This window comes from Narcine bancroftii, chromosome 13 (genome assembly GCF_036971445.1).
Source record: "Narcine bancroftii isolate sNarBan1 chromosome 13, sNarBan1.hap1, whole genome shotgun sequence".
In the NCBI taxonomy this organism is placed as follows: domain Eukaryota; kingdom Metazoa; phylum Chordata; class Chondrichthyes; order Torpediniformes; family Narcinidae; genus Narcine; species Narcine bancroftii.
Window position 1 is genome coordinate 71,137,048 of NC_091481.1, and position 21,304 is coordinate 71,158,351.

Genomic DNA, 21,304 nt, shown 5'->3' on the forward strand with positions numbered 1-21,304 from the left:
AAAATGATGATTTACTCAATTAAATGTATTCTAGGTGAAATGTAATAAAAATGTGCATCTGTCAGGCATTTGAATCATATTATAAATTCAGAGAAATTAACATCAAAGCAAAGTAGCAACAGATTAAAGCTATCTAATATCAAAGCTGTCTAATTTCAAATGTGGAGAATACATTTATCTGGTGCATTTACCACTGCTACCTTTCATTGCAGCGATAATATATAAAGTCCCCTCTTGACTCTCTCCTTAAATTTCCATATCCCAATAAACACCTCCCAACTCATTTCTTTCCATGTCTGTCTTTGGAAAAATTTTAAGCCTCTTTCACACCACCGATTCCGTGTGGGTTAATCGGCTAATATAGCGGGTCTGTTCCTAGTAAAAGTGGGGGCAAATGTCAGAGCCCAGCCAAGTTAACTCACTAATTGCCTGCTGGCAATGTGAAAGCACAACCTGCTCTTGCATTGTCACTGCTGGAGACGGAACCTCCTTTAAAATGCCAAGTTGCCGATTAATCAGGTAAATTATGCTCTCGAGTGCAGCATGCCCATTAAGTTTTCCTGCTCTTAGGTGGGTTGGTAGTGTGAAAAGGGTTTTACACAATAAATTACAAATTCTCTTTCAAACTTCCATATTCTTGTCAAGATAGGTCAGCCATTAAGAATCTGCTTACTCTCTACATATCCATCTTCAAGCATATGCCCACAGCAAGATCTCTACCTTTTTACAATAGATTCCATGGTTAATGCTTGTTTCCTTTCAGAGCAGTTAAGTTCATCTGGTGTATCATCAACTAATCAGTATCAAGTGTTAGCACTCTCTGTAGTTTATTCCAGATATTATCTGTCGATAATAATCCTCAATACAATTGACAACTGTCTCTTTAAAGTTTTTAGCAGGAGCGTTCTGGCTTGAATACTTAATTCTTCAATTTTAGGTAACCCATTATTTCTGTCTGTACCAAACAAAGTCATTTCTATTATCAATTGGGTTCAGTTTTCTGTTAGTCTGCTGGGAATATACCGCAGCCACACAAAAAAATATATATAGCTCAAACTGCCCCAATTAACGTATTGGCCTTGATCTATCGAAGATACTTCCCTTGTTCTACCTATCCCTTCTCCGAGTTCTCTACCACTGAAAACTAACTTGTTTTTCCTTCTTTCTCAGCTACAACATAGAGCCTGGGCCTAAACACACACAGAAGGGCCTGATCTGCTAAGGGTTTCTAACATTGTAGATCTTTAATTCAGAGTTCCAAAGTCTGCAGGTCTTTGACAGCCATCATAAGACAGCCTTGGAAATATATAGGTACAACAAAGAAAAATATATTCATTAATATGTCTGTGGTGCTGAGGTGCTGACGTACAGATGAGCATCTGCAAGACCTTCTGTATTGGTTTTACATTTTCAACATGCAGTGTTTCTTTACAGTTTAATATTACCTGTGTCCTCATCCCTCATTTGCAAGTATTCCATCAGTATTTCCAAACAGGAAGTTGCAGCACAGAAAAGGAGGTCATCTCCCTGTAATTAAAGGTGCGGATTTAACTGACTATAAAATGCACTGAAATGTCCATGAATGTAAATGTTACCTTTCGTCTTTGAGACAAAGGGTATGATGTATGCCCAAGATATATATTATGTTTACCTAGCTGCAATATACCCCTAATCTACCTCATTCCCATTTGCAGTTAATTTCAGCAGGCCTGATTCATCCTCAAGAACAGGCATAGCCAGCACATTATGGATAATCAACAAAACTCTGTGAAGATGCCAAGCCAGAGAGAAGCAAGGGAGAGGTCTAATCAAAGTGGTATTTTCTGAGGTCCGGTAGGGACATTCTCCTAATCTTTAAAATTTCATCCTTTCTGGATGGTCAGCTGTGTTTGCCTGAAGAGATTGCATCTCATCTTACAATAGCAAAGCTTGAATTGTAAAATAATATACAGAACATTCATGAGTTACAAATACCTGACATATAGACATTCAAACAAGTTCCCATATTTTTAAACTCAAAAATCCTTCATACAATAGTGAAAGTAGGTCAGAACATAATACAAAGTTCCCCTCCCTCCACAGACCCCATTCACATTTCCTGCTGCCTAGGCAAAGCAGCTAGCACACTGAAGGACTAATATTATCCTGGACACACTCTTTTCTCCCTCCTCCCAATGAAATCTGTGAAAGCACGCATCAATAAGCTTAAAGAAAGTTTCTTCTCTGCAACTATCAGGTGAACCACATAACATCCATCACATAGTATCTTTGACCTACTACTATCAGATGCCCTCAAAATCTTCCTGAAGGCTGGGAGATGGAAGAAAAGTATTGTGCAACTTTGGGCCTCTTACACATGAAATTGAATAAATCATTCCAGAATATGTACTCAAATTTACTTTATGACATGTTTGTATTTATGTGTCAATTATGTGCTGAGTGAATTATGTGTGTGCACCATGGTACAGAGAAAAGCCATTTCATCTGGTTGTACGTGAACAATCAGATGATAATGAACTTGAACAGTGCTATCATGCTTCCCTTGCTTGGTGCTAATGAATATTTTTGTTCAATGCCATCCTATATCCTGTAACTGTGCTATATGAATGTTAGAGGTACCCTGTCAGCCTGCTTGCAGAAGAATCATTCTCACTATACTTGGTATTTTGTGACAAATAAACAAACTTAAAAATTTCATTCATTCCTATAAAGAGCAGACCTAATATCCTTTGTCATTCCATTTCTAGTTATTGTTCTTTCTTATCAATTTTGATGCCTTTCATAGCAAGATATTGAGTGACTTCAGTGGATTTTCCAACTGTGGATAAAATCAACATGACAATATCAGTAAAGAGGGAACCCTTCTATTACCAGGGGTTAGCCTTTGGGAATTTATTTTACATGCCATGCTTGAACTTAAATTCCTTGAATAAGAAATTGCATTTTTCCAATTTTCCCAATCTTTCTCATAATCTAGAATTGTTTTTCAGGCAGAGCATTCTATATCACAATATTATTTTTTTCCTCTGGTTCTTTTGTTAATCAACTTAAAACTAGTACAAAGTGACAAAAAATAGGTTGTAATAAGGCTTAATTTTTGGTTTGAAGTGTGATGACTACAGAATGTCAATTTTTTATTGATGTTTTATTATGTTCACAGATTATGCAAACTGATACATACAAATTATTTTCAGCATTTATTACATTTTGTGGAAGGAATGTCTTTACCTGAACTAGAAAGTTCTGCAGATGGATAAAGAGCAACAAGACCTGTTGATAAGAGAGTGGATACAGCAAGGCATCGCGATCTGGTGGAGTTCGATTCTTAGTTTTAGTCACAGTAAAAATAAGCAAGGGAGATGTGAAGTTGTGTCTTAGAACTGTCTTCAAAAACTGAAGAATACACACTGAAGAAAAAAATTCACAATTTTTAGCAGATCACATCATGTACAATTACCAAATAAAATTGATGTTTTATTGTCAGGTAACTGGCATTTTCTGTATCATAACATGCAGAGAGAAGTCATTTCACACATCATGCTTATAGCAATCTTTTGAGCTAGCTAACCAATTAATCTATTTCCCCTAACCATTCTCCAAAGTCTGGCACTATTTTTTTAAAAATTATTCATCCATAATATTTTTGTAAGTTATGAATATGTTTCCACCTTCCCTTCAGAAAGAGATTTCTGGATCATAATTACTTGCTGTGTAATTGTTTTATTTTCTTATTGAATCTTGTTATTTGCCAATCATCATATGCCTATATGCCTGCTCCTCCATGTTTACTGCAACAAAATAGTTCAAGATTTTCTTCTTTGCCTTCTCCGGTTTAAAATAATCCAATTTTATCCTGAGTAATGAATGATCACTAATATAATAACTTAAGTTCTTTGACTATGGTACTATCCAGCATGGTTAACATAGCAGTTAGCATGATGCTATTACAGCACCAGAGACCGGGGTTCGAATCTGACGCTGTCTGTAAGAAGTCTGTTCGTTCTCCCTGAGACTGCATGGGTTTACTTGTGGATGCTCCAGTTTCCTTCCATGTTCCAAAAGGCACAAAATTGTAGATAAATTTGGGTGGTAAGGGTTTAAATGGCTGGGATCAGCTTCTACCATGCTGTATATAAAATTTTAAATTTAAATTTAAAATGCTTCTGTACTCTCTTTAAGGACTTCATATCCCCTCTGAAAGGTGCTGAAGAGCTGGGACTTAACTAGTGATTTATAAATGTTCAGGTTTCTGTGTCATGGGGGATCCATTAACCATTTTAAAAGTCATCTAAAATCGTCTTTTTCAAAGTAACTAGTGTCTGTACAAACCCAGGTTCTAAGTTCTTGATGTTCTGATACATCAATGAATGTATGCTTTTATTTTCTTTCTGACATTACACCGGTTATGACACAAATAAATGTCTTGTAGGCCATTTCAGAGCTTTTTAAGAATATACCATACTTTTGTAGGTCTAGAGTCAAACAGAGGCCTGGATGGGAAAATTGTTAGTACAGCACAGGAACAGACTCTTCAATCTATGATGTCTGCATTGGCTATGATGTCAAGTTAACTACCTGTAATCCTATCTGCCTATACATGGTTTGTACTCCTCTATTCCCTGTACATTTATTTGTCTGTTTAAATGCATCCTAAGCATTGCTATAATACTTCTAACCCTCTTCAGGTAGCGGATTTCAGGCACCTACAACTCTGCAAAAAATTGCTTTGCAAATCTCTTTTAAACTTTCTGTGGTAAACTACTGTTATGATGGGATTGGCAGCTGCCAGCTGGACACACCTCTTGAAACCAATCCTACCCATAGCCCTTTGCATGTTCCCCATTCCACTTTGTCTTGATCAGTCAATGAGGTTGACGGCTGTTCCAGTCTATAGTTAATAAAAGCCTATCAGTTTCACAACTTCAATCTTTTGTGGTTATTGATGGTGCATCACTTTCCCTACTCACCTTAAACCTATTCCCTCTAGTATTTGACATGTCTATCCTGGGGAAAAATACTCTATCCACGCATCTTATAATTTTTAATGATTCTATCAAGTCGCCTCCAATCTCTTCTCTAGCTAATACTCTCACATCCAAGCAAGATCCTGGTGATTCTCTTCTGCACCATCTCCTAAGCCTCCACATCTTTTCTATAGTATGGCAACCAGAATTGTACGCAATAGTCCAAATGTAGCCTTGTAGCATTCGCGATACGCAAGTATGAAGACGAACAACACACATGCCAAAGCCTCAATGTTGAGACTGGTTTATGGCACTGGCTGTCACGTTTATATGGGTGTTGACATCAGGGCACCACATCACCAGAGCACCGGCTGGGATTCACTGTCGTTCCGCCAAATGGGAGGTCACCTGGGACGACGGCTGGAGTCGCCCCTAGGTCCACATGGTCACTGTGTTCATTGGCCATTTTGTGGGCTGGTCCACATTTCTGTGCATGGGCTGCTACACGACCTCCCACCCCCTTCCGTCAGAACAGGCGATCAGGCCATTGTCTGTTGACTTCTGTTGTCTGCTCTGCGTCATGGGGGAGGAGTGGAGATTGGATAGTTAAGTCTAGATATGCTGGCTTCAGGCGGTCAATGGTAAAGATCTCCTCCTTACCGCTGATGTCGAGGATGAAAGTGGAGCTGTTGTCCCTGACGTCCATGTAAAGCCCCTCGTTGGGTTGTCATGGGGGCAGTCAGTGTATGCCCTTCGCACAAACATATATTGGCAAGTCTTTAGTCCCTGGGGATGTTGTGTTTGGGCTGGTCATGTGGTGGGACCAGGGACCCCAGTTTTTGCCGCAAATTCTCAAGGGTGGCTGCATGGTCTTCTGGGTGTTTGTAGGGAGCCAGGAATTCCCCCGGAATGATTAAAGGTGCACTGAAGACCATCTCCGCTTCCTTCAGCGCAGTGCGAATCCCCAGTAGGACCCCAGTTGGGACCCTTGAGCCGGGCCATCAAGGATTCCTTCAGGTGCCTGTGAAACCATTCCACCAACCCATTGGCCTGAGGGTGGTATGGTGGAGCTGTGGTCCCCAAGAAGTTAGCCAGTGCTGCCTAGAGCCCAGAAGTAAATTGTGCCCTCCTGTCTGAGGTTAGGTGCTCTGGGACCCTGAATCTGGACACCCATGGGTCGATGAGCACCCTGGTGCCAATTTCTGTGGTGGTATCAGTCAGGAGGACCACCTCGTTGAACAGCCAATCATGGTAAGTAGGTATCTCACCCCACTGGAAACTGGTAGTGGCCCCACTATATCGGTATATATATATATGTATGGCTGAACCTGCGCTGCACTGGTTTAAAAGTCTGTGTGGGCGCCTTCCTGAGTTTGGACTTTTGAGGGCTGGCAATACGTACAGGTCTTGGCCTACTGGCTGACCTGCTTCTGGAGGCCATGCCTGACAAACCTGCAAGCCACCATCTTGACGGTGCTTTTGTGCAGCCAGGACGATGGGGCCAGGACTGCCGGTGGAGACATCGGACAGGAATGTCAAGTTACCTGGGTCGACAGGTACGTCTTCCACCCTGAGACTGGAGATGGCTGTCTTATACATGGGGGTCTTAGGGTCTTGCTGCTGCACCTTGCCGAGGGCCACATAGTGGACCCCTTGGGACAGGGTGTAAACCGACAGAGCGTCGGCAACTACATTGCTTTTCCCCGTGATGTGCTGTATGTCCATGGTAAATTCAGCTGCCTGGCCAATCACTGGCCCACTACATTATGAAAGCGAAGGTCAATGGCTTGTTATCAGTGAAGACCTTGAATTGCTGACCTTCCAAAAAGTAACAGAAGTATCTGACCGCCAGGCACAGTGCCAATAGCTCTCAGTCAAAGGGGCTGTTTTTGAGCTCTGGTGGGGGGGGGGGGGGGGGGGATGGTGGAGGTCTCTGCCATTGGCATACAACGATCTGTTTCAGTACACCTCTTACCACTGTGCTGGAATCATTGACTGTCAGAATGATAGGTCTGGGTGCACCTGAACAGGTTGGTGCTGGTCTTGGATGTGGGACACGGGATACCTGTCAGGCATGGTGGTCTCGTTGAGGCGGCGGTAGTCACCATATGGCCTCCATCCCTCTGCTGTTTTTGGCACCATGTTGAGGAGGAGGCCCAGGGACTGTCGGAGTGCCACACTCTCCCTAGCTCCTCCATTTTTTTGAACTAATCAGGAGGGAGCCGGTGTGCCCAGGTGTGGGGTTGGGGGGGGGCCCTCAGTCAGAATGTGGTGCCTTACCCTGTGCTTTGGCTCGGCTGAGGAGAACTGTGGTGCCACTATTGAGGGGAACTCTGCCAGGATGCGGGTAAACTCATTGTTGGAAAGCGTTATAGAGTCAAGGAAAGGGGTGGGTAGATTGGGTTCCCCCAGAGGTAGAGTTTGAAAAGTTCTGGTGGGCACCAAGTGTCGTCCCTTGAGGTCTATGCTACTGGTGCGAGGGTGAAAATCCATGTAAAGCGGCTGTTGCTGAACCGAAGTGGGATGATGGGGGTACCAAAAGAACGCATGGAGGAGCTGTTAGCTACCCTCAGTGCTGGGCCCTGCTTGCCATTGCAGCCTGCCCGACAAGGAGGCTATCAAGTGGGCCAACCGCCTCAATCATCAATGATAGTTGACCAGGGCGTTTCCTGAAAACCTGCAGGATGGGTAGCATTAATGGGCCTCCGCACCCCATCATGATGATAATAGCAGAATTGGCCTGTGGTATTGACTTGCCTCTTCGCTGGTCTTGACTTAGCAGTCAGCTGTGTGTGGAGCTTGCCGACCTGGTCTATGACAGCACAGATACCCCTCTTCACTCTCCAGAGCATGTCCAACCAGCGGGGTTGCAGGAGTCCTCATCTGTGAGCAAGAGTTGGATACCCTCGGGCAGTTGTTCCAGAAAGATCTGCTCGAATAGCAGGCAAGGCTTGTGGCCCTCAGTGAAAGTGAGCATCTCGCTCATTAGGACAAACGGGGCCCTGACCCCCAATCCATCAATGTGCCGCAATCGGGCAGTGCGCTCACACCAGGAGAGCCCAAAAGTGCAGGATAACAGCTCTTGGAGGGCTACGGATTTGCCTTGCTCCAGAGGCTGCCTTATGAAGTCTATGATCCTCGCCGCTGTGTCTTGATTGAGTGTGCTCACAACATAAAAGTAGCAAATGTCATTGGTGCCAATACATTGAAGCTGGAACTGAGCCTTGGTCTGCTGGAGCCACGTGTGCTGCAATATCCAAAATGTTGGGAGCTTGAGTGAGAACCTGTGGATGGTTGTTGGCTCGGCCTGGACCGTCATCTTCCGGTGCCAGTTGGACCAATGTAGTGTTCGCACTATGTGAGCATAGGGAAGAATGACACACAGACCAAAGCCTTGAAACAAGACTGGTTTGTTGCACTGGCCGTTGGGTTTATCTGGGCGCTGACATCAGGGCACCGTGTCATCGGAGTGCCAGCCTGGGATTGGCCAGCGTTCCTGCCACAGCTCACTGTCTTCCCACTGTTCAGGAGGTCACCTGGGATGATGGCTGGTGTCACCCCCAAGTCCGTGCAGTCACCACATTTGTCTGCCATTTTGTGGGCCTGGACGCATCTCCGCGCATGGACTGCTAAAGCCCAAGTATTATACAGGTCCTCCATCAGCCAGCTCCCCACCATGACTACCAGCCCCCCCATATCTCCATCGGGCACACAAAACTCAAAACGGTCAACCAGTTTACCTATCTCGGCTGCACCATTTCATCAGATGCAAGGATCGACAATGAGATAGACAACAGACTCGCCAAGGCAAATAGCGCCTTTGGAAGACTACACAAAAGAGTCTGGAAAAACAACCAACTGAAAAACCTCACAAAGATAAGCGTATACAGAGCCGTTGTCATACCCACACTCCTGTTCGGCTCCGAATCATGGGTCCTCTACCGGCACCACCTACGGCTCCTAGAACGCTTCCACCAGCGTTGTCTCTGCTCCATCCTCAACATCCATTGGAGCGCTTACATCCCTAACGTCGAAGTACTCGAGATGGCAGAGGTCGACAGCATCGAGTCCACGCTGCTGAAGATCCAGCTGCGCTGGATGGGTCACGTCTCCAGAATGGAGGACCATCGCCTTCCCAAGATCGTGTTATATGGCGAGCTCTCCACTGGCCTCCGTGACAGAGGTGCACCAAAGAAAAGGTACAAGGACTGCCTAAAGAAATCTCTTGGTGCCTGCCACATTGACCACCGCCAGTGGGCTGATAACGCCTCAAACCGTGCATCTTGGCGCCTCACAGTTTGGCGGGCAGCAACCTCCTTTGAAGAAGACCGCAGAGCCCACCTCACTGACAAAAGGCAAAGGAGGAAAAACCCAACACCCAACCCCAACCAACCAATTTTCCCCTGCAACCGCTGCAATCGTGTCTGCCTGTCTCGCATCGGACTTGTCAGCCACAAACGAGCCTGCAGCTGACGTGGACTTTTTACCCCCTCCATAAATCTTCGTCCGCGAAGCCAAGCCAAAGATACAGCTGCAACACAAGTTCCTGACTTTTATACTCAGTGCTTTAACTAATGAAGACAAACATGACATTAAAAAATAATCACCCTATCCACTTGTGTGACCACTCAGGAACCTATGGATCCACTCTAAATCCCTCTGTGCATCAATGGTTTGAAGGGTCCAGCCATTTATTGCATACTTTCCTCTTCCATCTAACTTCCAAAAACAAAACACCTCTTATTCATCCATGTTAACCCCCAACTGTAATTTTTCTGCCCAGATTTCCAACTGTTCTATATTTCGCTTAAGATCTTGCAATATCCTTTAATTTATCCTAATGTACATTTTTCCTCCCACTGTTTTAGAGGAAGTCTTTGGATTTTTTTTATTGGAAATGAAAATTATTTGGGAGGCAAATGTTGGACATTTCACAGTCATCTAAAAGGGTTCCAATAGATTCTACTCAATTTCTGATGTTCAAAATCAGTGTACTATGTGAAGAGAATACTGAGCAAGTAATTGTTTGATAAAGGGAGTGAGGCAGCAGAGGCAGTGGATTCAACTAAATATGGCAATTCCAACATAACAATTAAACCAAAAGGAAGAGCTCACCTTGCAACAATGAACTGTCCTTTCTGGAGCTGATACAGTGCATAACCTTATCCAAATTCACACCAACAGTTCGGTGTACCTGTAAAATCCATGCCAAACTGTTTAATAAGTAATAGTTAAATCAAATTGATTAACTGCTAGAATAATTAGCATCTGAAAATTCAACAATTAATTGAAATATCTTATTTCACTGATCTCCCTGTGGATAATCTTGTTTTAAATTTTTTATTCTCATGAAAAGAGAAAACATTTGATTGCCAATGTACAAAACAAAGCTCATTTTTAAATCCTGAAGCCAATTGAGGGGGAGGAATTTTCAAGTCAAAATATTACTGAAGCGCTCCCTGTGTACTTGTGTAACCTAAAGTAAAACATGAAGATCTCAGACACTGTAGTTGAAGTAAAAACAAAGCTGGAGAAACTAAGGTGGTCAAATAGTATACTATATATAGCAAAGATAAAGGTATATAACCAACGTTTCGGGCTTGAGCCCTTCATCGAGGAGAAAAAATGTTGGCAGGCGCCTAAATAAAATGGTGGGGTGGGGGTTGGGGAGAGAGAGGAGCACAATCCCACAGGCAGGAGGTAATAGGTCGATAAGGGAGGGAATGCCAGCAAATGGGGGGGGGGGGGGAGAAATGGCTCTGTGAATGGAGAGGCAATGGGGGAAAGAAGTCAGAGGGAAAGGGAAGGGAGGGAGAACAGAGAGTAGACTAGCAGAAGCTGGAGAAGTTTATGTTAATGCCATCCGGCTGGAGAGTGTCCAGACGGAAAATCAAATGTTGTTCCTCCAATTTTTGGGAAGTCTTGGTGGGATAGTACATGAGGCCATTGACAGATATGTGAGCATGGGGTGCTGAATTAAAATGGTTGGCTCTGTAACTGATGTGGACAGAGCAAAGGTGCTCAGTGAAGCTATCTCTTAGTCTCTCCGAAATAGAGAAGAGCACTCTGCTTTTCCATTTTTTCTTCCTGTGGATGAGCTCACATTTTCCATATTATATCCAACTACATTCTAACCATTGATGTAGCCTATCAATAATTGACATGAAGCCTCTAAACATTCCCCTCCGAACCCACACTGCTTCCTAGTTTTGCATCAGAAGTAAACGCATACATTGAACTTGACCCTCTTCTCCAGATCAATTATACAGAATTTGAACAGGTAGGGTCCCAGAAATTATCACCATGGCATCCCAAAAATATTCTGTCTATTCCAATACTGTTTTTTTTTGCCAGTCAACAATGCTCAATCTATGTCAATATATTACTCCAATTTGCTCAGTAACCTTTCATAGCACCTTCTAGATGTCTAAATGTACCACATGCATTGGTTCACCATTACCTATTTCAGCCACAGCCTCTATGAACTCTAGCACGTCAGATATGACTTTTCTGTTAAAATATAATAGTGACTGTCCAATCTTACCATCATTTTCATGTGCCCTGTCACTGCTTAATTAATATTTTTCCTGTTATTGATGTGCTAACTTGTTGACAGTTGTTTTATTTTCAATTTAAACATTTTTAATTAGACATTTAGCACACAGTCCTTTCCATGCCACACAATTACACTAAATTAACCTATAAGCCCGTAAGTTTTTGAAGAATGGAAGGAAACCTGAGCACCACAGAAAACTCGCTGGAACTGTAACAGTGTTGCGCTAACCGCACTAACCATGTAGCTGTTCTTTCTTCCTTCTTGCTACTTTTCAGTCTATAGAAACTTATCTAGAGTCAATGGTATTTTAGAAAATGATAATCAATACTTCTACAATCTTCATTGCCATCTCTTTCATAACTTTGGGATGCAGGTTATCCAGTCCTTGCGATTTATAGGATTTCAATTCAATTAAATGAAATTAACAAATATATGTTTACTAGTTTGCTTATTTCTTTTGGTTTCTCTTTCATTCATTGTCCTTCACTAGTTAAAAGAATATAAACTTAAATACATAGGAAAATATTTAAGGCTTCAATTGAAAGGAAATAAAGATGGTACTATAGTTAAGAAACTTGATCAAAGAACTACAGAATTTGCAACTATACAATTGCATGTGACTGATAAAAGAGATTTCCATTTTGAATATTGAATCGATAACATCTCAAATGTTTGCATGATTAAAAATGTGGTTTATGGAAATGTAGTTATGATCAAGATTTTAAAAATATATGGATATAATATTTTATTAGGTAGTCATTATATTGACACATTTGAAAATAAGACTCTTTTGGAAATCTCATGCATGTTCCAATCCATGAACAATCTCCATTTGGATTGGTTACTAATTATTTCACTTGTTTGGGTCCATGATGGAGGAATCTTGAGCATGGGTTTGTGCAGGGGTTCTTGTTGGCTTCTATTTTAAGGGCTTCGTTCCCCTTTGAACTTACTAAATGATGAATCCAATAATTAAACAATCAATATGAATATGGTTACAATTTTGTAAATGTTTTGGATTGAATAAATTTATCTTGTCAAGTCCTGTTCTATCTAATTTTTTCTTTTAACTATCGAGAATTGATCAAGCTTTTCTTTTATGGAATATGAAGGGAATAGTATTTTTCATTATTTATTTATGGATAACTGTCTCATGTCTCTTGAGCAGTTGTCTAATAAATATAATTTGCCTAGATCACATTTTTTCAGATATCTACAGGTTAGGGACTTTTTAAATGTTACTTTATCTACATTTTTGATACCACATCAGACTGGTTACCAATAAAATGTATATATTTAAACTCTTTTCAGAAAAGTTTAATAGCAACAATTTATGATTTGATCCTGAAAATACATCCAGTGATTTCTGACAAAATTAAGAATGAATAGGAAAGAAAATTTCAGATATATTTATTTATGGAGACATGGGAGAAAATTCTTCAATTAGTTAACATCTTCAATATGTGCTTGACACTCTTTGATATAGTTTAAGGTGGTTCATAGGGCCCATATGTCTAAGGACAAGCTAGCTAATTTTTACTCCCATATACAGCCTATCTGTGACAGATGTAATTCTGAGGTGGCTTCCCTGACACCTATGTTTTGGTCCTGCCTTTCCCTGAAAAAATATTGAAAGATATCTTTGATATTATTTTAGCAGTTTTGTTCATTGATTTACAACCTTGTCCTATTACTAAACTTTTTGAACGACCAATTTTGGACTCTGCCCACTGATCTGCTTCAGCTTGTCGTGTGATTGCATTTGTTACTTTAATAGCCAGGAGATCTATTCTTCTCAAATGTAAAGACCCTGAACCATCTACTACGTTTCAATGGTTTACTGTAACATGTTTAAATTGAAAAAAAAATTAGAAGTGGTACTGTTGACCCTTTGGTTAAATTTGAAGAAACATGGAGGCCATTTATTCAACATTTTCATATGATGTAAGTTGATCCTTTCTGAATCCTTTTCAATTTTTTTTGTGTGAGTGTACAGGAGTGGAATTAAGCACAAAATAATTGTTTAACCAGCTTTCATTATCTTTTTTATTTTGTTTCTTAGATAGGGGGATATTTTTGTAAATAATTTAGTGTATTTTCATGTTTGGCCTTTAAGAGATTGAGAGGCTCAGTTTAAATATGTGGCTCACTATCTGTGTTTTGTATGTTAACCGTTGTTAATGCAATCCCGATCTCTTGGTACCATTCTTATGTTTATTAATCTGAAACTTAATAAAAAGATTGAAAAAGAAAGGAAACCTTATGGCTGCTGCAACCTGTGTGAAATACTAACCTCTGATTTAGAGTTGGCCTGGTTTTGGACTAAACAGGCTAATAATAACCACACAGAACAGGCAAGAACATCATGGAGAGGTTCATGGGTAAATTGCTCTGACCAGCTCAGCTCCAATATCTTCTCCAGCAGCACCATCAGAGAGGAATTAGACAGCAACACAGAAACAACTAGAAAATTAACAATATATTTAAATGATTACATAATGCATAAGTATATTTGTACATATATTTCATCATTCTTTGCTAAATTATCCTAAACAATTAGATGTCAGAAGCACATTATGGTGGTCTATTGGCAGGGGCTTAGCTTTCATTATCTGTGGCTTACTCTGCTTTACATAGAACAGACAAGCTGGGAGGATGTAGGAGCTGTAGGATTACAAAAGGCAAGAGCAAACTTGGTGCTAATGCAGGGCATGGCATAGGACTGTGTATTGTAATTATATGATAGTATGCGACTGCACAATTGAGGTCCATTCAACCCTCTTGTATCTCAAATGGTGTCACAAGGTAGCCAAAAGAAAGCTCATTGCTGCTGGTCTGTAGTCTGGTGATGTCTGGCAATAGGCATTCCTCTTTTTCCCTACAATCTCCTTGAGTTGACCACTTTTACACTTGGACTGGAAGGTCCTGTAGAAGTGGTCTAGGCACTTTATCTAATTGGACAAGTTATTTAATTGTTTTTTCTTCTGGACAAAATGTTTGGATTTTATTTTAGCTATAGCCTTTGGTTTAAGATATTTCTCAGCCAGAACATTCTACAACAGTGGTTCTCAATCTTTTTCTTTCCACTCACATACCACTTTAAGTATTCCCTATGGCATAGTTGCTCTTTGATTAGTGAGGGATTGCTTTTTTTAAAAATAATTTTTTATTTAGTACTTCATCATGAACCACGTCAGTAATGTATACAAATATTCAGTATTAAAATATACACAGTGACATTTTCATTTCCCCCCTTCTTCCCACCCCCTACAACTTAAAGCAGGAAATGAAAGTAAAGGAAGAAGAAAGAAATAAATGAAAGAACACAAAAGAGAAAAAGAAATTGTGTTGTCCAATGTTTCATATTTAATTATTTTCATACTTGTAACTTATCACTTCAAGAGATGGAAGTCTGAAACTGATGGTTTCTAATAAATGCTCTGTATGGTTCCCAAATTTGTTCAAATAGAGCATATTTGTTTTTTAGATTGTCGGTATTTTTTTTCTAATGGAATACACTTTTTCATTTCTATGAACCATTGTTGTATTTTTAAAGTTGCTTCCATTTTCCAAGTTATCATTATGCACGGTTTTGCTGCTGCAAGCATAATCATAATAAACCCTGTCTAATTTTAGACCTAATTCTTTATCTTGTTGTTTAACAGGAAGATTTTTGGGTCGTTTGGTATCCTATTTTTTGTAATTCAATTTAATATTAGGTTTAAATCCTCCCAAAAGGTTTTCACTTTTGTACATCTCCAAATTGTGTGTATTGTTGTTCCAATTTCTTGTTTTCAATGGAAGAATTTGTCCAATATTGTTGGATTCCATTCTTTTAACTTTTGAGGTGTAGCATATAGTTTATGGAGCCAATTGTATTGTATCATACAAAACCAAGTATTTATTGTATTAATCATGGTACCTGCATAGTTCCTTCCATGTTTCATTCTTTATTCATATATTTAAATATTTTCCCAATCTTGTTTGGGTTTATATATTGCTTCATTTTCCTTGTATTGCAATTTGCTATATACATGTTTGCGATAATTTTGTTTACTATTGCAGTATCTGTAATTAATTATTCATAGCAACTACTCTCATGTAATCTTAGACTAGTTTCCAACTTTTCTTTTAAATAAGTTTTCAACTGATAAAATAAAATATTGTACTATGTGATAGTCCATATTTATTTTTTAACTGTACAAATGTCAATAAATTATTTCTCAAAAAGCAATCTTTTATTCTTTTAATTACTTTTCTTTCCCATTCCTTAAAAAATAAATTGTCTATTGTAAAAGGAATTAATGGGTTTTGCATTAATAACATTTTTGGTATTTGATAATTTATCATCTTTCATTCCAGATGTATTCTCCTTTTCTGTATTTTTAGTATATAATGTAGTATTGGTAGATTGTTATGTTGCACCAGTTTCTCATCCCATTTATAGAGTAAATGTTCAGGGATCTTTTCTCCTAATTTATATAATTCTAACTTGAGCCAATCCGGTTTTTCTCCCATCTGATAAAAATCTTAACTGTGCTGCCCTGTAATAGTTTTTTAAATTTGGTAGCTGCAATCCTCCTTGATTATATACCCAAGTTAATTTTTCCATTGCCACTCTTGATTTTTTTACCCTTCCATAGAAACTTTCTTATTAATTTGTTTAATTTCATGAAAATTTCCTATCTAGGGAATCAGTAGCATTTGGAAGAGATATTGTAGCCGTGGAAATACATGAATCTTGATGCAGTTTACTCTCCCTATTAGAGTTAGTGGTTAATCCTTCCACTTCTCTAAGTCTTCTTGCATTTTCTTTATTAACGGTTGGTAATTTAATTTATACAAATGATTTAAATTATTATCTATCCTGATACCTAGGTAACATATGGCCTGTGATTGCCATTTAGAAGGGGATTCCCTTTTACATTTTGTATAATCGACTTTGTTCATTGGCATCATTTCACTTTTATCAATATTAACCTTGTATCCTGATATCACCCCATATTCTTTCAATTTTGTATATAACCTTTTTATTGATTTATCTTGGTCCGTTAAATATACTATAATATCATCTGAAAATAAGATCATTTTATATTCTTCCTCTAACTTTTATTCCTTTTATCGTAGGTTCTTTTCTTATCAACTCTGCCTATGGTTCTATACCCAAAGCAAAAAGTGAAACTGATAATGGGCATCTCTGTCTTGTTGACCTACTCAATTTAAAGTAGTCTGAAGCATATCCATTTGTTACCACTTTTGCCAAAGGACTGTTTTTCATTGCTCGAATCCAATTAATAAATTTTTCCGATAATTAAAATTTCTGTAGTACTTTAAACAGGTAACTCCATTCCACCCTATCAAAAGCTTCCTCTGCATAAAGAGCTACTGCCACAATTGGTGTTTTATTTATTTGTGCTGTATGGATTAAATTAATAAATTTACAGACATTATCTGCCACTCTTCTATTTTTAACAAATCCTGTCTGATCTAGCTTCATTAATTTCATGTAAAATAAGGATCATATAGTTGGGGTAATGCATTTCTGCAGGCAGACTGATTACAGGACAAACAAGAGTTGGGATTAAGAATCATTTTTGATTGGCACTCTGTTTCCAGCTGGAATTTGCAAGCTTCTGAGTTATTTATAATACAATTAGTAATTTAAGTAAAAAGTGTAGTGTATCTACACTTTGTTTATGATACAAGTTAGCTGAGATAGTGAGATGTGAGATAGTTGCAAAGATTCTGCTGAGTGATTTACAGGATTATTAGCAAAAATAGAATATTATTTGACTTACAAAAAGCTAAAGAACAATGGATTTTGAGACTCCTTGTACATGAAAAGCTAGCATTTAACTGTAACAGGTAATATGGAAAGCAAATTGAATGTTGTCCCTTATTTCAAGGAGGGTGGAGATTCAAAGGGTATGAGTGAGAACACTTTTAGAGAACTGTGAATAATTTTAGTGCCCCTTTTAATGCAAGATTAGAGGCTGTTAAGAGAAGCTTCACTTGGATAGTCCTCAGATATGGACAGATTGTCCCAAAGAGCTAAATGAGTTAGGACTACTTAGAGTTTAGAAAAATGAGAGGCGATGTTAGTGAAACATACAAGATTTTCATGGCACTAGATAAGGTCAATGCTGAGATGTTTCCTTTTATGGGAAACTCCATAACCAGAAGGCATTGCTGAAGAAAGGGGAACTTGTTAAAGATTGAGATTAGGAAGATTTTCTCCTCTTCGAGATTTGAGAACCTTTGGAATTTTTTGGTTGTGGGGCATAATTTTGAATGCTGAGACAGATAGATTTCTGACCAATTAATCAAGAGTTATGGGGTAAAGACTTGAGGAATGTTACAACAGCCACAATCCTATTGAATGGTAGAGTAGGGTGAAGGCACTGAACATTGTAATCCTGTTCCTACTATAATCATCTGATACAACACAAGATTGTGGGTAAAGTCACTTAGAAAATAAAAACAAAAGCAAATAAGGATTAAGGATGATCTGAGAATCATGAGATATTATTTGATCCCAGCAATGGGAACAGAACCCATCTCAGTGAAAATGAAAATCTAAACATTAATACGTTTGAAATATTTTATATTTAATTACCTCTGCTCTTGTTGTAAGTTGAGGCTTGTTTCAAACAGCAGTAGAAAAAATTAAAAGCAGGTTGTAAGACATCTGTATTCAGGGCCTTGCACTTTCCTGCCAAGTTAGTTACTTTAAAAATACAAAACATTTATTTCTTAGAATTATTTTCTATTTAAAGAAGGATTTCAACATCAGCACATTATATACAATGACAGAATAGAGGTGAAAGATATAACTACTAAGATCTTTATGGAATGAAACACACAAGTGAAACATGAAAGTCTGCAGATATATAACGTTTCAGGCCTCAGGTTCTATATCTTTACCTCCTATAATGCTGCAAGATCTGCTGAGTTCCTCCAGCAACTCTGTGTTTTTACTAAAATGTTTAATTTAATTTTGAAATTACAGTAACCTAAATTAACAATGAACAGGAAAATTTAGGGTTGAAAAGTAAGAAATGATAATGTAACTGTAAAGATACTAGTTATTTTGCAAATTCTATCAAAGCACAGCTCAAAAGTTATTTTTCGGATTACAATGCTTATTAGGTCCTTTTTTCTTCATGAGCAACAATACCCCAAAGAGTAAAATAACGAATGATCTGTGAAAGAAAAACTGGATTGGATGGATTAAAAGAAAACATTTATCTAGTAATGGATAACAAAAGAGACCTATATCACTTTGTTCATCAATATATCCCCATATTCTATCATTTAAATGAGACTCTTGCCTTTCCTACCATTGTAGATTACTTCATTTATTTACATTACAATGCATATATTCTTCTCTCACTTACTCAATTTAACTTACATGGCAACAATTCCACTAAGTTTTATGTTGACAGCAGACTTCAAAGCATTACATTCGAAACACTCTGATGCAGAAATGTCTCAACCCAGCGAGGGTTGAGTTCACCCGTATGCCACTTGTTACTTTGACAGACTATGTGGCAGAGTTGCAAGTGAGCATTCAGTGTCCCACACTTTAGTTGTTTTCTGCCAGCAAAATTGCCATTTCTGGTTTACTAAAAATTAATTTGTTTTAATTTCAATTGTAGCAACAATGATTTATTGAAACCCCGATTTAGTGCAATCCCGCTATTTTTGCGATGAGATTTTATGGACCGCCCCCAATGATCATGTTATAACAGCGTTTCACTGTATTTCCAAATCTGAACACTAACACAGAGACACTGAAGGACAATGATATTACAATTTACGTGAAACACAGAAAACAAATGCACACAGATCTGCAGGAAAAAATTAATAATACTATATCAGGGCCAGCGGCCTAGGTTCAAATCCGGCACTATCTGTAAGGAGTTTGTTTGTTTTCTCCATGTTTGCATGGGTTTTGCCCGGGTGCTCCTGTTTCTTCCCACCCTCCAAAACATATGGGGCTGTAGGTTAATTTGGGTCTAATTGGGCAGCATGTGTTCTACATGGCCAAAATCATGCTGTAAATAAAATTTAAACCTCAATATTCTGTGATCCATCTGAGGAACAACCCACTGATGCTGACACAGAAATTCAAGAGAGGTTGATTGATCTTCATAGTGATACTACTGGATGCCACAAGTTCAATCAATTTAAAAAAATATTTTTGGGTTAAGAGTAATCTGCCGAATAGATTTCCAAAACTATGGGAAAAGACCCAAATATTTTTCATTGCTTTTCCCTCAACATAGTTAGTAAATGTGGATTCAACAAGGTTGTTTCCTTGACAAAAATCCAAGAACAAGTTTGATATCACAAGAGGTGATCTTTGACTATCACTGTTTAATTTGGAACCTGGCATGAAAAAGAAACACCAAGCTTAAGATCTCACTAAAATTTCTATTTTAAAAGAATTATTTTTAGTTCTTTTTATTGTTTTCATATCCTCAAGTTTATGCTCAAGGTTCCTTAATGACTCATTATGTACAAATCATTGATCTCTAAGAATCTTTTGAATTTTTTTGTAATATGTATGTTCATTTTTTCTTCCTTCCTACATGCTCAATAAGAACGATTTCCTATTTGTCTGTTTATTGTGAAATCACAAACCACAGTTCTTATGCTCAGAGTAAAAGCCTTGTTTTCTTTTCACCTCAAAACTTATTCAATAGAAGTATGGAAGAAATCAAAACTTGACTGCTTCACAGAGAAGGGGGCTCATAAACTTTGAGCCAAGTCCTAAGGGGGCCAGAGCCAAAACAAAAGGTTGAGAAAGGCTGTCATAAAGGACAGGGAGATTGTTAAAACTGTCTACATTTTTGGTTATATTTTGTCTGAATGCCTCCCACTACTTTGGATTCAACTTAAGCATCTGTTTCAGTTCAATTCATTTCCTCAGTCTAAAATATACACTCAGAAATGTGATTTGTTTTGTAGTTCAACCCAAATCCTCATTTGATGATCATTCCTGTAGACTATCCCTTCTCTAGGTGTAATTCATTTTTAGTTTAAAACCCTTACTCTTGTTTTATCTTGGTCCTTTCCCATAACCCATATTAAATCTATTACCACAAAAATGCTCTCCCTCTAATTCTCCATATCCAGTTTTATTGCCTAAAACTAAACTCAGAGCTGTCCCCAGTTACTTTATGTTTGGTTCACTTTAGACCAGGTAAAGTTACCCTGAATGCAAATAAGGAATCCTGTATCCTACATCTCTTACACTGACAGATCCCAATTCATATTAAATCCCTATTAGCGTCATAGTGTTATTGCACTTTTCAGAAATTTGCCCAATTTTCCACATTGTGTGGACTGAATAAAAGTCTACAAATATGCACTCAGAAGTGTGATTTGTTCTGTAGTTCAACCCAAATCCTCATTTGATGATAATTCCTGTAGACTATCCCTTCTCTAGGTGTAATTGATTTTTAGCACACTACTGTCCTGCTTCTCCCTTTTTATTCCCACTTATTTTATCTGGAATCCTGCAAGCAGGAATATGAAGTTGCCAGTCCTACCCCATTTTAAGCCATGTTTCAGTGATAGATACATTCAAGTATATTTTACCTATCAGTACCTCAGTGTATCTGTGCTATTCACTAAACTTGCATTTTGATATATGTGATTAACTAAATTCTTTTCTTTTATATTTGTTTTCTCTGTTTTCTTAATTCCTTAACAAATATATCTTCTCTCTGGATTGTCACCTTGTCATGGTGGAGAAGCTTGTGTGGTCCTGTGATGT

The 21,304-nt window shown here is 38.6% G+C and overlaps 1 protein-coding gene and 1 long non-coding RNA gene across 9 annotated transcripts in view; one reads left to right on the forward strand and one right to left on the reverse strand.

Moving 5' to 3' along the window:
* Positions 1-21,304, reverse strand: part of LOC138748873 (meiosis inhibitor protein 1) — a 187,836-nt gene that overhangs the window by 26,427 nt on the left and 140,105 nt on the right. For all 8 annotated transcript variants that reach the window (XM_069909734.1, XM_069909738.1, XM_069909737.1 and 5 more), the window contains 5 exons: positions 18,137-18,247; positions 13,814-13,983; positions 10,080-10,158; positions 3,229-3,407; positions 1,446-1,527 (listed from right to left, as the gene is read on the reverse strand). In XM_069909734.1, coding sequence (XP_069765835.1) covers positions 1,446-1,527; positions 3,229-3,407; positions 10,080-10,158; positions 13,814-13,983; positions 18,137-18,247 — 621 coding nt within the window. The remainder of the gene's footprint in view (positions 1-1,445; positions 1,528-3,228; positions 3,408-10,079; positions 10,159-13,813; positions 13,984-18,136; positions 18,248-21,304) is intronic.
* LOC138748875 (uncharacterized) lies at positions 1,458-3,442 on the forward strand. The gene is made up of 3 exons (XR_011348292.1): positions 1,458-1,539; positions 1,695-1,833; positions 3,161-3,442. It is a non-coding gene; the product is annotated as an uncharacterized lncRNA (long non-coding RNA).